General features: G+C 47.4%; 1 protein-coding gene across 1 annotated transcript in view; it reads right to left on the bottom strand.

Moving 5' to 3' along the window:
* ITFG1 (integrin alpha FG-GAP repeat containing 1) overlaps positions 1 to 17,846 on the bottom strand; it is a 267,878-nt gene that overhangs the window by 226,167 nt on the left and 23,865 nt on the right. The window contains exon 6 of the mRNA XM_056525641.1: positions 17,562 to 17,656. Coding sequence (XP_056381616.1) covers positions 17,562 to 17,656 — 95 coding nt within the window. The remainder of the gene's footprint in view (positions 1 to 17,561; positions 17,657 to 17,846) is intronic.

Raw genomic sequence — 17,846 nt, 5'->3', positions numbered from 1 at the left:
GTGTGGTCACAGAAAAGGGGCGTGTTCCCGACATTTTCACAAAACCCCAACATATTTACTAAGGTTTCCACAGAAAATGTGGTGGATTTTAGCTGAAGAAAACCAGACAGATCAGAGCATGTGTAAAAAAGGCAAAGTGTAGGGAAAAGTGCAAAATGTAGGGAATTAAAACCCACAAAGAAACCTACACTCCACTCTTAGTAAATCAGAGCCATTGTTTAGATTCAGGATAGCTTTCTGTGTTAGGTATGCAGAAGTGTATAAATTTAAAAAACTAAACAAAAAAAAAACTATTTAATCCAAAGGGACTAAAGCGGAACACTATCTAATTGTCCCTCATGAAAATCCAATTGTCCTGGTACACAAAATAATTTCAACCAAAATAGTATGTAAATAAGGTCTTTATTAGTTTATTTATTTTTTGCACTTTAGTTTTTTCCTCCTCGAACCTATATTAGCCATAACTCAATTTTTTCCATCTACAGACTCATATGAGGGCTTGTTTTTTGCGGTACCAATTGTACTTTGCAATGACACCTTTCATTTTTCCATAAATTATTCTCCGAAATAAAAAAAAATAAAAAATATTAGTGAGATTAAAAGAAAAAAAAAAAAACAGCAATTTAGCAAATTTGGTTTTTTTCTTCTTTTTACACCATTCACATTCTGGTCAAACTTACATGTTATTTTGATACTTTAGATCGGCCTGATTACATCAATACAAAATGTGTATAGTTTTTGTCATACTTTAATAATTAATTTTTTTTAAAACATTTTCTGACCCCTTACATTTTTTTATAACATTTATTTTTACGTATAGCGGGCTGTATGAGGGCTTATTTTTTGCGCCGTAATCTGCTGTTTGTATTGGTACCATTTTGGGTCCGCAGGATATGGCTGAAGTACTACTTTAAAAAGGAATCATTAGATTCCAAATACAGATCAGTGCAGTTCCATAGAACTCCATTGATCTGCTCCAGGCAGGTTCAATCAAATACAGATCCACGGCGGCCCGTGGTAAGCCCTCCGGCTACATCCACAGTGGATCACTCCCCTGCAACTGCACTGTGGTGGGGGGGGGGGGGGTATAATCCAAGAACCATTGTAGTTCTCCCCCACACAAGGGCATCCTAATTTTTTCCCTACATACCCTTTAAGTGGGTGTAGTTTAATGCACGTGTCAGTGTACCTTGAACCCACATAGGGTCATGTACCTATATTAAGTTTTGAGCTACTGCCATTCCCACAAAGGAAGCAGATTTACATATTAGTGGAATAACATGTCTGGCTCAGCATTTCCTTTTTGAAAACAACTTTCTCAGTAGCTGGACATCAGATGGCCATTGCTGATGTCTTTTTATGGCTAACTTGGGTGTTTTGTCAAGGACAAAGATAGGGGCTTGCCCTTTTAGGGTGAATGCCCATAGAGGGAACATAATTGTGTGCATAATAGGGTGAGATTACCAAGAATTTCTCTAATTTTTATTCCTCTAGTAGATTGAAGCTTAACCATGTGTGGTGTGAGGAATTCCAGTTTGAGAAACCATCTACCCTTGCTAGCCGCCTATATCTTGTAAATCTAGTACTGACTGCTGTTGTGTGAATACATTTTTGTATAAAAACAATATTTAAAAAGGGGTACTCCACTGAATTTTTTCTATTCTGCCTGGCTGCAAAAATAAAATAAAAAACTTTAACTTACCTCCTGCCATGCAGATATCGCTTTCCTGTCCTCTGGCCCCGAATCTTCTTCCACATTCTGAGATTCAACGTGTCAAAATGCTCTGAGCTTATCGCTGGCCACGGCTAACCTCATAGCAGTCTGATGTATCTGGCCCCAGAATGCAGAAGAAGAGAGGACCCAGAAGAGAAGAGAGGGATAACTGTGCACTAGGGGAGCGGTGGGAGGGGAGTTAAAGTTTGTTATTTTTTTGCAGCCAGTCAGAATGGAAAAATAACAAAATTCAGTGGTGTACCCTTAAATAAATGTTAAAGGCCATTTTTTCAATAGTAGTACTGATATTTTAATTATAAAGTTTTGGTTATTTTAAATAAGATATTTTTTCTGATATTGCTACTATAATAGTGTCCCTATGTACAGAGAACTAACTACTATAAAACTGCCCTGTATTTTACAATAATATAACTGCTATTCTCGGCTTGAAAAAAAAAATGCAACAAAAGACTGTCCTTTTTTTGTCCTTCAAGACCTCGTTTTTGAGGCGTTTTTTCCCCCAAAAAATAAAATGTGCCTCTTTGACATGTTTAAAAAATAACAAAGGGATTTTATGAGTTTGGCAACCACCATCAGCTCCAGGACCAGTGCAGTTTACTTGTATAGCCTAACAAAATATCCAATGGTGTATGAAGCTCTTACCAGCAAATACAACTGACAGACTCAGAGGCAGTTTGGTTTCATCAACCCTTATAAATGGTCTGCTTAAAGTGCACCACAGAACTGGTGGCATATGATCAACATTGGCATCCTTATACAAAACAAGGGCACCAAGATACAAAACTCCTGGCATTCAGACCATGATAATTGTATTTATTCCAAGATTAAACCTATATCATTCCTTCAAAAGTTAAGAGCTGAGACACAATCTAATCAAACATGTCGATGATGAATTCTCTCCAGCGGGATAATTGTATTAGGACTCTCTACAAGTCAGGGATCAGTCTGTCAAGAGCCCTTCCAAATCTCATATTTCTTAATATCAGTAGAGAGGAGGGGAGGCTGCAGTACAGCAATGGCTATGGAGCATTATTAAACTGTCTGCTGGAAGCACAAAGATCATTTACAGCCTATGAATGAATGGTGAGCAGTCACAGATGAGCTAACGGCAATATAGTGAAAAATGCTCCTAGACGGCAGGAAGGACAATTGATTCATCATTGTACCAGGTGAGTATACATAGTATGTAAACCTGCTCTACATTATATCTCATCTTATATTGATTTTGTCCTATCTTCAAGTCACCCAAAATTTTATTCACAATGGCTGCAACTTGAAACTAGCCAACACAGTGCTAAAAGCTTAGTGCCAATAAAGTAGGGCATATTGTAATGTGGGAGCTTACAGTATGTCCTGCAGAATGGAAGAGAATGTAATGTTTACATACTGAACCAGCAGCAAGGTCCTAAAGCCTGAGAGCCACCAATAAACCAGCAGAAAACTAAATGAAGCTTCAGATCTGGCTAGAGAATGACACACAATGTAATGAAAGACCATTAAAGTATAGTATATGAAGTACCTTAAGGGCAGCTACTGTCACTGTGCTCAAGAGGGGTTACTATCTGGCTTTCCAGAGATCATGAAATGCACTTAATTCTGTATTTATTATTACTCCGTAAGTTTACACTTCAGTTATTACATTACATTACATTACATTTATTAACAAGGAAGCTCAGAAAGAACAATGCTGCATGTACCTTGAAAAAGTGAAATTGCAATTCTTTATATCGTAGGATCCTTATAGTAAGATGAATACATTTCAGTATGCAATTTTGTAGTTGAGGCTCCAGATGGGTAGGGGGTGGAGGGGATTCTGCAACAATTATAATCTTAAACACAAAAACAACTCTTCTCAAATACAATGCAATTCATTCTAGGAGCTTTCAGAGCTGCTATAAAACAGAAAAGAAAAATGATCATGAATCTAAATCAGCTCGAGAAGAATCCGGGGAACACGGCTCATCAATGATTTAAACTCAATTCTAGACAGCTCCAACACGGAGTACAGTATGCGAGTACTGTGGACTCCAAATGAGATGCAAGCTCTGCGCAAGACTGTACTGAGTGAAGACTTTCTGGTTCTATAACAAGGTCACAGTGCTCCAGGCAGGCCCAGACTGGGACCAAAAACAGATCAGGCTTTTGTTGCATAAACTGACCATTTTTGGTTTCTTTTTTGTGGGGCCCAATTAAGTTCAGAGGGTGCAGCTGTGCTGAATGCAAGGCGTGGAGAGATTGCTCCCCACCGGTCAGTTAAAAGGGCCTATGCGGGCGTCGGCCGTTAAAGCGCATTCATGTGGAAGGCCTTGTGTGATGGAATTCCATGTGCCCTGGATGATTTTGTGTTGGCTCCTCCCCTTAGCTCTCCAGATATTTTTGAACAGTAGGGCAGCCGCACACACAGCACTCAGCAGTAAAGGGAGGAGGGAGCAGCTAGGAGAGAGTCATTCAGTGCTTAGCTCCGCCCTCAGCAGCAGAAAGATACAGAAGGATTCATCTACATACAGCAGCACAAAGATAAAAATGAATTCTTCTGCTGAATAAAGATGACTATACATGCTGCTGTATAAAATTGAATCATTCAGCGTATAAAGATGAATATACATGTTGCTTAATAAACATAAATCCTGCGGAGCTGAGCACTGAATAATACTCTCCCTCGGAGCTGCTGCCGAGAGCTGAGGGAGGTGTACGAGGCTGCCTTGCTCTCGGCTGAGTGTTTGGAAATGTCCGGAAAGCTGAGGGGAGGAGCCAACGCAAAATCATCTGGGGCACAAGGAAATCCATCAAACTGGCCCAGCAGGCAAATGTCCAGTGTTCCTAATAGCCAGTCTCCATGTAAACCATAATCTGGGGCACATTCTATTTTGATGCATTTTTAAAAGATCACCTCCAACAATCCAAAAGAATAAAGCAAGAAATATCAGTGTGAGGTAGATTTAAAAAGATCATGGAACAGAAGCTGTAGCGGAAGGGATTGTGATTTCCTAATCATTTTACGTATACAAATACAACTGTAGATGTAAAATTTAAAAACATTGAAGTGTAAGGCAGCCAGGGCTCCCGCTGGCCAGGCAGACTAGCAAGAAATTGTATTCCTGGTGCGAGGTGCTAATTCTCTGCTTGCTGCACACAGTCATTAACAGCAAGAAGTTAACAGACGTCTGCGAATCACCTTCACCCCAATAGCCCCAAGAATTTGACTTCTCTCATTGTTCTCCATAAGCTCCAGTGACACTGATAACTTCAGATCAAATTAAGTTTTGATTTCTGCAAATGAGCCTGAATTAACCCATCAGGAGCAATAGACGCAGAGTCTATCAGAACCTGGTTGGGAAATGCCTTTTAATCTGACAATTCGAATGGGTCTATCGCCATGGGCAACAAAAAGTGCCAATTTGCAATCAGCAGGTATTGAAAACTCATTATTTTTATGTCTCACACGATGCGGGTGAGCTGGCATTTTATGGGAATAAATATAATAGAACAGAGTCTTTAACTCACAGAGGGGAGGGGGTGACACTTGTCCAGAGACTGCACTCTCTGCGTCATTGTCTAAAAGGAGACACACAAGACACTGGTATATTCCTTCTGAGATCCTCAAATATCTCCATTGTTAAAATAAACCAAACTACAGTGAGAAATGTAGCCAACATTTCATAAGGGTATATCAAAAGAAAAGCATTACATTTGACTGAAAGAACATGTACGTCATATGTTCAATCACACTTTAACATGGAGGTCAAAACTGCTGGACAGCTACTACACATGCCTAGTCAAATCTGGAAAACAGCTATCCAATTTAGGACATTTATTATATACAGTATGGTCGAGAGGCCTCACTTAAAACATATAAAACTCATACGGCTCCACAGTATTCCACATACCACCAGCCCCACAACACCTCTCAACAGAGTCAGATACACAATGCCTGCAGAACTGCACAAGAAACACAGCCATAAGGCTATGTTCACAAATCCCTCTCCCTAACAGCACCAGCCACACAATACCCTTCATAACAGCACCAGCCACACAATACCCTTCATAACAGCACCAGCCACACAATACCCTTCATAACAGCACCAGCCACACAATACCCTTCATAACAGCACCAACCACACAATACCCTTCATAACAGCACCAACCACACAATACCCTTCATAACAGCACCAGCCACACAATACCCTTCATAACAGCACCAGCCACACAATACCCTTCATAACAGCACCAGCCACACAATACCCTTCATAACAGCACCAACCACACAATACCCTTCATAACAGCACCAGCCACACAATACCCTTCATAACAGCACCAACCACACAATACCCTTCATAACAGCACCAGCCACACAATACCCTTCATAACAGCACCAACCACACAATACCCTTCATAACAGCACCAGCCACACAATACCCTTCATAACAGCACCAGCCACACAATACCCTTCATAACAGCACCAGCCACACAATACCCTTCATAACAGCACCAGCCACACAATACCCTTCATAACAGCAGCAGCCACACAATACCCTTCATAACAGCAGCAGCCACACAATACCCTTCATAACAGCACCAGCCACACAATACCCTTCATAACAGCACCAGCCACACAATACCCTTCATAACAGCAGCAGCCACACAATACCCTTCATAACAGCAGCAGCCACACAATACCCTTCATAACAGCACCAACCACACAATACCCTTCATAACAGCACCAGCCACACAATACCCTTCATAACAGCACCAACCACTCAGCCTCACAGTGCCTACTGCTAACAACTTCAGAAACACGGGGAGATTTCCTGTCCAGAGGAACAGTTGCTGAGTTTCCCATAGCAACCAATCAGATATTTCAGAGGCCTTTTCAGTAATTAAAGAAGCGATCTGATTGGTTGCTATGGGCAACTCAGCAACTTTTCCTCTAGACAGGTTTTGTATGATAAATCTTCCCCACAATGCCTACTCATAGCTGCACCAGCCACACAATGCCTACTCATAACTGCACCAGCCACACAATACCTACTCATAACTGCATCAGCCACACAATACCTACTCATAACTGCACCAGCCTCACAATACCTACTCATAACTGCACCAGCCACACAATACCTACTCATAACTGCACCAGCCTCACAATACCTACTCATAACTGCACCAGCCACACGATGCCTACTCATAACTGCACCAGCCACACGATGCCTACTCATAACTGCACCAGCCACACGATGCCTACACATAACTGCACCAGCCACACATTGCCTACTCATAACTGCACCAGCCTCACAATACCTACTCATAACTGCACCAGCCACACGATGCCTACTCATAACTGCACCAGCCACACGATGCCTACACATAACTGCACCAGCCACACATTGCCTACTCATAACTGCACCAGCCACACAATACCTACTCATAACTGCACCAGCCACACAATACCTACTCATAACTGCACCAGCCACACAATGCCTACACATAACTGCACCAGCCACACAATGCCTACACATAACTGCACCAGCCACACAATGCCTACACATAACTGCACCAGCCACACGATGCCTACTCATAACTGCACCAGCCACACGATGCCTACACATAACTGCACCAGCCACACATTGCCTATTAATAACTGCACCAGCCACACGATGCCTACTCATAACTGCACCAGCCACACAATGCCTACTCATAACTGCACCAGCCTCACAATACCTACTCATAACTGCACCAGCCACACGATGCCTACTCATAACTCCACCAGCCACACGATGCCTACTCATAACTCCACCAGCCACACGATGCCTACTCATAACTGCACCAGCCACACGATGCCTACACATAACTGCACCAGCCACACATTGCCTATTAATAACTGCACCAGCCACACGATGCCTACTCATAACTCCACCAGCCACACGATGCCTACTCATAACTCCACCAGCCACACAATACCTACTCATAACTGCACCAGCCACACGATGCCTACACATAACTGCACCAGCCTCACAATACCTACTCATAACTGCACCAGCCACACAATACCTACTCATAACTGCATCAGCCACACAATGCCTACACATAACTGCACCAGCCACACAATGCCTACACATAACTGCACCAGCCACACAATGCCTACACATAACTGCACCAGCCACACGATGCCTACTCATAACTGCACCAGCCACACGATGCCTACACATAACTGCACCAGCCACACATTGCCTATTAATAACTGCACCAGCCACACGATGCCTACTCATAACTGCACCAGCCACACAATGCCTACTCATAACTGCACCAGCCTCACAATACCTACTCATAACTGCACCAGCCACACGATGCCTACTCATAACTCCACCAGCCACACGATGCCTACTCATAACTCCACCAGCCACACGATGCCTACTCATAACTGCACCAGCCACACGATGCCTACACATAACTGCACCAGCCACACATTGCCTATTAATAACTGCACCAGCCACACGATGCCTACTCATAACTCCACCAGCCACACGATGCCTACTCATAACTCCACCAGCCACACAATACCTACTCATAACTGCACCAGCCACACGATGCCTACACATAACTGCACGATGCCTACACATAACTGCACCAGGCTCACAATGCCTACATATAACTGCACCAGCCACACAATACCTACTCATAACTGCACCAGCCACACAATACCTACTCATAACTGCACCAGCCACACAATACCTACTCATAACTGCACCAGCCACACGATGCCTACACATAACTGCACCAGCCACACAATGCCTACACATAACTGCACCAGCCACACAATGCCTACACATAACTGCACCAGCCACACGATGCCTACTCATAACTGCACCAGCCTCACAATACCTACTCATAACTGCACCAGCCACACAATACCTACTCATAACTGCACCAGCCACACAATGCCTACACATAACTGCACCAGCCACACAATGCCTACACATAACTGCACCAGCCACACAATGCCTACACATAACTGCACCAGCCACACGATGCCTACTCATAACTGCACCAGCCACACGATGCCTACACATAACTGCACCAGCCACACATTGCCTATTAATAACTGCACCAGCCACACGATGCCTACTCATAACTCCACCAGCCACACGATGCCTACTCATAACTCCACCAGCCACACAATACCTACTCATAACTGCACCAGCCACACGATGCCTACACATAACTGCACGATGCCTACACATAACTGCACCAGGCTCACAATGCCTACATATAACTGCACCAGCCACACAATACCTACTCATAACTGCACCAGCCACACAATACCTACTCATAACTGCACCAGCCACACGATGCCTACACATAACTGCATGATGCCTACACATAACTGCACCAGCCTCACAATGCCTACATATAACTGCACCAGCCACACAATACCTACTCATAACTGCACCAGCCACACAATACCTACTCATAACTGCACCAGCCACACAATACCTACTCATAACTGCACCAGCCACACGATGCCTACACATAACTGCACCAGCCTCACAATGCCTACATATAACTGCACCAGCCACACAATACCTACTCATAACTGCACCAGCCACACAATACCTACTCATAACTGCACCAGCCACACAATGCCTACACATAACTGCACCAGCCACACAATGCCTACACATAACTGCACCAGCCACACAATGCCTACACATAACTGCACCAGCCACACGATGCCTACTCATAACTGCACCAGCCACACGATGCCTACACATAACTGCACCAGCCACACATTGCCTATTAATAACTGCACCAGCCACACAATGCCTACTCATAACTCCACCAGCCACACGATGCCTACTCATAACTCCACCAGCCACACGATGCCTACTCATAACTCCACCAGCCACACAATGCCTACACATAACTGCACGATGCCTACACATAACTGCACCAGGCTCACAATGCCTACATATAACTGCACCAGCCACACAATACCTACTCATAACTGCACCAGCCACACGATGCCTACACATAACTGCACGATGCCTACACATAACTGCACCAGCCTCACAATGCCTACATATAACTGCACCAGCCACACAATACCTCCTCATAACTGCACCAGCCACACAATACCTACTCATAACTGCACCAGCCACACGATGCCTACACATAACTGCACGATGCCTACACATAACTGCACCAGCCTCACAATGCCTACATATAACTGCACCAGCCACACAATACCTACTCATAACTGCACCAGCCACACAATACCTACTCATAACTGCACCAGCCACACAATGCCTACACATAACTGCACCAGCCACACGATGCCTACTCATAACTGCACCAGCCTCACAATGCCTACTCATAACTGCACCAGCCACACGATGCCTATTCATAACTGCACCAGCCACACGATGCCTACACATAACTGCACCAGCCTCACAATGCCTACATATAACTGCACCAGCCACACGATGCCTACTCATAACTGCACCAGCCACACGATACCTACTCAAAACTGCACCAGCCACACATTGCCTACACATAACTGCACCAGCCACACGATGCCTACACATAACTGCACCAGCCACACATTGCCTATTAATAACTGCACCAGCCACACGATGCCTACTCATAACTGCACCAGCCACACAATGCCTACACAACTGCACCAGCCTCACAATACCTACTCATAACTGCACCAGCCACATGATGCCTACTCATAACTGCACCAGCCACACGATGCCTACACATAACTGCACCAGCCACACATTGCCTATTCATAACTGCACCAGCCACATGATGCCTACTCATAACTGCACCAGCCACACAATGCCTACACATAACTGCACCAGCCACACATTGCCTATTCATAACTGCACCAGCCACACGATGCCTACTCATAACTGCACCAGCCACACGATGCCTACTCATAACTCCACCAGCCACACAATGCCTACACATAACTGCACCAGCCACACAATACCTACTCATAACTGCACCAGCCACACGATGCCTACACATAACTGCACGATGCCTACACATAACTGCACCAGCCTCACAATGCCTACATATAACTGCACCAGCCACACAATACCTACTCATAACTGCACCAGCCACACAATACCTACTCATAACTGCACCAGCCACACGATGCCTACACATAACTGCACGATGCCTACACATAACTGCACCAGCCTCACAATGCCTACATATAACTGCACCAGCCACACAATACCTACTCATAACTGCACCAGCCACACAATGCCTACACATAACTGCACCAGCCACACGATGCCTACTCATAACTGCACCAGCCTCACAATGCCTACTCATAACTGCACCAGCCACACGATGCCTATTCATAACTGCACCAGCCACACGATGCCTACACATAACTGCACCAGCCTCACAATGCCTACATATAACTGCACCAGCCACACGATGCCTACTCATAACTGCACCAGCCACACGATACCTACTCAAAACTGCACCAGCCACACATTGCCTACACATAACTGCACCAGCCACACGATGCCTACTCATAACTGCACCAGCCACACGATGCCTACACATAACTGCACCAGCCACACATTGCCTATTCATAACTGCACCAGCCACACGATACCTACTCATAACTGCACCAGCCACACAATGCCTACTCATAACTGGACCAGCCACACGATGCCTACACATAACTGCACCAGCCTCACAATGCCTACATATAACTGCACCAGCCACACGATGCCTAGTCATAACTGCACCAGCCACACAATGCCTAGTCATAACTGCACCAGCCACACAATGCCTACTCATAACTGCACCAGCCACACAATGCCTACACAACTGCACCAGCCACACAATGCCTACACAACTGCACCAGCGACACGATGCCTACACATAACTGCACCAGCCACACAATGCCTACACAACTGCACCAGCCACACGATGCCTACTCATAACTGCACCAGCCACACAATGCCTACTCATAACTGCACCAGCCACACAATGCCTACACATAACTGCACCAGCCACACAATGCCTACTCATAACTGCACCAGCCACACGATGCCTACTCATAACTGCACCAGCCACACAATGCCTACACATAACTGCACCAGCCACACAATGCCTACACAACTGCACCAGCCACACAATGCCTACACAACTGCACCAGCCACACAATGCCTACACATAACTGCACCAGCCACACAATGCCTACTCATAACTGCACCAGCCACACAATGCCTACACATAACTGCACCAGCCACACAATGCCTACTCATAACTGCACCAGCCACACAATGCCTACACATAACTGCACCAGCCACACAATGCCTACTCATAACTCCACCAGCCACACAATGCCTATTCATAACTGCACCAGCCACACAATGCCTACTCATAACTACACCAGCCACACAATGCCTACTCATAACTACACCAGCCACACAATGCCTACTCATAACTGCACCAGCCACACAATGCCTACTCATAACTGCACCAGCCACACAATGCCTACTCATAACTGCACCAGCCACACAATGCCTACTCATAACTACACCAGCCACACAACAATACCTAATCATAACTGCACCAGCCACACAATGCCTACACATAACTGCACCAGCCACACGATGGTATAGGTCATATGCTGTGAATCTTTGCCCTATGTTAGGCTGGGTTCACACCACATTTTGTTAAATGCGGTTCCCGTATACGGCTGGGAGGAGGGGGGCGGGACTTAATCGTAGCGCCCGCACTCAGCCGTATTCGGGAACCGTATTTAATGTATGTCTATGAGCCGACCGGAGTGAACCGCAGCCTCCGGTCGGATTCATTTTCGGCCGTATGCGGTTTCCAGACCGTAGGCAAAAACGCGGTCGACCACGTGCCTGCGGTCGGGAAACCGCATACAGCCGAAAACTAAGCCGACCGGAGGCTGCGGTTCACTCCGGTCGGCTCATAGACATACATTAAATACGGTTCCCGAACACGGCTGAGTGTGGGCACTGCGATTAAGCCCCGCCCCCCCCTCCTCCCAGCCGTATATGGGAACCATATTTAACAAAACGTGGTGTGAACCCAGCCTTATATCACTAGCTCCAGCTTTGGCACATCTACACAATAAGGCCAGGGTGGTTCCTCAAAATGCGATAAAATGAAACAATCTTGCTAATTTGTCTCTTGCTTGCAAAATAGCAACATCTGTGTGATTACTATCCAGGTGGTAATAGGTGAACTCCCTATTCTTTCTCAAGGAGGACTATGCGGCTGTTTTGCACATCAGCAGGTACCATGCAGGAAACGCAAACGCAGCATAAAAAGAAACAAGGGCCTGATCTGCTCCACTACCCTCATACACAAGACATTGATTGTGGCTGTAAAATCTAATGTAATGAAACTGCCAGCGGGACAGCGAGAGATTGTGAGATGTAAGTGATGGGAACATGATTTCTTTAATTAACTTGTACTTCTCTTATGTTCCTGCATCACCCGGGTAACACAATGAGCGAGAACATCCACAACTTCTCTAACACTCCAAAGTTTTTTAACTGATACAGAGTAGAGGATGCGGTAGAGGTCAATGACGTTTTCAGGCGTGACATATGATATTGTAATATTACAGATCAGAACTTTATATTTCACTGTGGTCTCTGACCTAACCCAGAATTGCATGCGGCCAGGCACAATATGACATAAGTCTTACGGTCTCCACGGGAATGTGGTATGCTGCAGCGGATCAGTGGAGGGCAGAGTGGAAGAATACTGAAGTATTGCTTTCTACCCACCCACTGTAGCATAGCCACGCTCCCCTGGAAACCATGTGACTTATTACATATTGTACCTGGCAGCAATGAATGATCAGAAAGGTCAGATACAACAGTAAAAATTAAAAAAAACTTGCACCATAGCAATTCCGAGTGTTGGTTCTGTGCATGAAAACAGGACAAAGTGAAGCACAGAGGTAATAAAAGTATATTAAAAACAGTATCATAAATTGGCATTATGGGCTCAAAGGCTGAAGAAAACAAAATCCTGGAATATTTCTTTAAAATGTATTACCTGTAGAAGAGGGGATAAGTTTCTTAATGGGGGTTACCTCATAGTGCTCCAGCCCCCCACTCTCGGAGATGGAACCTGGTAATTTGCAAAGAAGCTGACACTGAAGCTCGTCCCCGAGGGAGGGGGGTTAGAGAACCAAGATTGGGTAAGTAGCTGGCCCCTGTGCAGGAGCTCAGAGGGGACCCGAGCAGTCCAACCAAAGTTCTAAATAAAAGTCTTTAGTCCCATCAATAATAAAGTGATGACATATCCTAGCAAACTACCATCAATTTACATGGAATACCACTTTAAAGAGATGCACACTACAGTTACATGGACTGACATGAGGACGGAGGCTATGAATATGTATGAATAGTGTGTATTAGGGATGTCCCGATATTGGTGCCGATACCAGGCTTTTGTATGGTATCGGGGAATTGTTTAATGTCCCCGATACCAAATCCGATACCTGCTGCAGTGCAGCCATCCTCCCGTCAAATGCCCTGCTCCGCTGCCCCGTTCTCCCGTACAAATCATGGCGTCCCATGGAGGAGCACAGTCTATAAGGGGGGAGCTGCTGTCTACAAGGGGGGGGGTGCTGTCTACAAGGGAGGGGGGTGCTGTCTACAGGGGGGCTGCTGCTAATGAATAGCATGTAAGTGGGATGGATGAGATAAATATATATATATGAATTGTGGGGAAATTTTTAAGTGTGAATGGTGTGTAAGTGAGATAGTTGTTATAAGTAAGTACCAATAGAGGTGGGTGAGAGGCTGGGGGCAATAGCGGTGGGTGGGAGGCTGGAGGCCATAGCGGTGGGAGGCTGGGGGCCATAGCCGTGGGTGGGAGGCTGGGGGCCATAGCCGTGGGTGGGAGGCTGGGGGCCATAGCCGTGGGTGGGAGGCTGGGGGCCATAGCCGTGGGTGGGAGGCTGGGGGCCATAGCCGTGGGTGGGAGGCTGGGGGCCATAGCCGTGGGTGGGAGGCTGGGGGCCATAGCCGTGGGTGGGAGGCTGGAGGCCATAGCCGTGGGTGGGAGGCTGGAGGCCATAGCCGTGGGTGGGAGGCTGGAGGCCATAGCCGTGGGTGGGAGGCTGGAGGCCATAGCCGTGGGTGGGAGGCTGGAGGCCATAGCCGTGGGTGGGAGGCTGGAGGCCATAGCCGTGGGTGGGAGGCTGGAGGCCATAGCCGTGGGTGGGAGGCTGGAGGCCATAGCCGTGGGTGGGAGGCTGGAGGCCATAGCCGTGGGTGGGAGGCTGGAGGCCATAGCCGTGGGTGGGAGGCTGGAGGCCATAGCCGTGGGTGGGAGGCTGGAGGCAATAGCGGTGGGTGGGAGGCTGGAGGCAATAGCGGTGGGTGGGAGGCTGGAGGCAATAGCGGTGGGTGGGAGGCTGGAGGCAATAGCGGTGGGTGGGAGGCTGGAGGCAATAGCGGTGGGTGGGAGGCTGGAGGCAATAGCGGTGGGTGGGAGGCTGGAGGCAATAGCGGTGGGTGGGAGGCTGGAGGCAATAACGGTGGGTGGGAGGCTGGAGGCAATAACGGTGGTGGGTGAGGCTGGAGGCAACAGTGGTATGTGGAAATCTGGAGGCAATAGCGGTGGGTGGGAGGCTGGAGGCAATAGCGGTGGGTGGGAGGCTGGAGGCAATAGCGGTGGGTGGGAGGCTGGAGGCAATAGCGGTGGGTGGGAGGCTGGAGGCAATAGCGGTGGGTGGGAGGCTGGAGGCAATAGCGGTGGGTGGGAGGCTGGAGGCAATAGCGGTGGGTGGGAGGCTGGAGGCAATAGCGGTGGGTGGGAGGCTGGAGGAAATTGCGGTGGGTGGGAGGCTGGAGGAAATTGCGGTGGGTGGGAGGCTGGAGGAAATTGCGGTGGGTGGGAGGCTGGAGGCAATAATGGTGGTGGGTGAGAGGCTGGAGGCAACAGCGGTATGTGGAAGTCTGGAGGCAATAGCAGTGGATGGGAGGCTGGAGGCAATACCTGTGGGTGGGTGGGTGGGAGGCTGGAGGCAATACCTGTGGGTGGGTGGGAGGCTGGAGGCAATACCTGTGGGTGGGTGGGAGGCTGGAGGCAATACCTGTGGGTGGGTGGGAGGCTGGAGGCAATACCTGTGGGTGGGTGGGAGGCTAGAGGCAATAGCTGTGGGTGGGAGGCTGGAGGCAATAGCTGTGGGCTGGAGGCAATAGCCGTGGGTGGGAGGCTGGAGGCAATAGCCGTGGGTGGGAGGCTGGAGGCAATAGCCGTGGGTGGGAGGCTGGAGGCAATAGCCGTGGGTGGGAGGCTGGAGGCAATAGCCGTGGGTGGGAGGCTGGAGGCAATAGCCGTGGGTGGGAGGCTGGAGGCAATAGCCGTGGGTGGGAGGCTGGAGGCAATAGCCGTGGGTGGGAGGCTGGAGGCAATAGCCGTGGGTGGGAGGCTGGAGGCAATAGCCGTGGGTGGGAGGCTGGAGGCAATAGCCGTGGGTGGGAGGCTGGAGGCAATAGCCGTGGGTGGGAGGCTGGAGGCAATAGCCGTGGGTGGGAGGCTGGAGGCAATAGCCGTGGGTGGGAGGCTGGAGGCAATAGCCGTGGGTGGGAGGCTGGAGGCAATAGCCGTGGGTGGGAGGCTGGAGGCAATAGCCGTGGGTGGGAGGCTGGAGGCAATTGCGGTGGGAGGGAGGCTGGAGGCAATTGCGGTGGGTGGGAGGCTGGAGGCAACTGCGGTGGGTGAGACTGGAGGCAATAGCGGTGGGTGGGAGGCTGGAGGCAATTGCGGTGGGTGGGAGGCTGGAGGCAATAATGGTGGTGGGTGAGAGGCTGGAGGCAACAGCGGTATGTGGAAGTCTGGAGGCAATAGCAGTGGATGGGAGGCTGGAGGAAATACCTGTGGGTGGGTGGGAGGCAATACCTGTGGGTGGGTGGGAGGCTGGAGGCAATTGTGGGAGGCTGGAGGAACTGTGTGGGTTAGACATGAGGCATTTAAAGGGATGCTGGAGGCATTTTTGGTGGTGAGGCTGAAGGCATGGGGGTGACTAGTGAAATCTATGGGGAGGTTGGAGGCATTGTGTGTGAGGGAGGCTGGAGGCACTGTAAGTGTGTAGGAGAGGCAGAAGGCATTTGGGGGAGGCTGGAGGTATTGTGTGATTGTGTGTGTACGGGGGCGGGGGGAGGGGTAGTCTAAAGGTAGTGCTGGCCAAGTTTGGAGTCTAATATGTTTGTGTTGCAGGTTCTGTGTTGAAGAGTTGTGACTGAAAAAATAGTCATGATATCCAGGGCCTGATGGAAAATAAAAAATAAAATGAAAGCCTCAGATGAGAGAGGAAGTCATTTGTGGCTATAGCAGCACTGTAATCTACATATCAATAGATAGATAGATATATACACCTTTGCACCATGCTCGAAGAGGGGCCATGTCTTACCTGAAAGTGATTGAGGCATTGGTAAAGGGAGCATGGCTTACACGTGCCACTTTTTTGTGCATAATTTTGACATGAAACTAAGCCAATTATAAGAAGGTGGTGCGAAAAGTCTGAACCACTGTTGAAAATGTGGTGCACAAAGAGATTGCGTAGTCTAGATTCACACAGTAAGGGTAGAGTCACACATAGCGCATGCTTTGTGTATTTGACACTGTGTACTTCAGTTCTAGAAAAGTCTATGGGTGTTTATTATTACTCCCATTGACTTTGCTAGCACAGAAATAAGAAGTGTCATATATGCATTACCTGACCCCTAAGTCTGTTTTTTATTAGCTCACTCAGTGTGTACATAGTATAGTGAATATGAAGAAAGTTGTAGTAACTTACCAGCAGTGAAGTCTCCAGTGAGATCTATAAAGGCATGGGAATGGGGAACAAACATCTGACGTGTTGTACCGAGACTTCCTGTCACCATCAGATCCCTGCAAAAGGTTAAAACATTCTTCATTCTGATTAGAATAAAACTATTTTATAATAAGAGCAAAGTATTATTTATTATGTGTCATCTTTTATACAATTACGTTATCACAGAAAAGTGTACTTTCTGCAAGAATTCCTCACCACTTTGAGGTCACGGCTTGCTGTCTGTCAGTTGGAGCATTCCTATTTCTT

The sequence above is a fragment of the Hyla sarda genome, chromosome 6 (assembly GCF_029499605.1).
Source record: "Hyla sarda isolate aHylSar1 chromosome 6, aHylSar1.hap1, whole genome shotgun sequence".
In the NCBI taxonomy this organism is placed as follows: domain Eukaryota; kingdom Metazoa; phylum Chordata; class Amphibia; order Anura; family Hylidae; genus Hyla; species Hyla sarda.
Note: the sequence above shows the minus strand (reverse complement) of the source record. Positions and strands in the feature narration are given on the sequence as shown.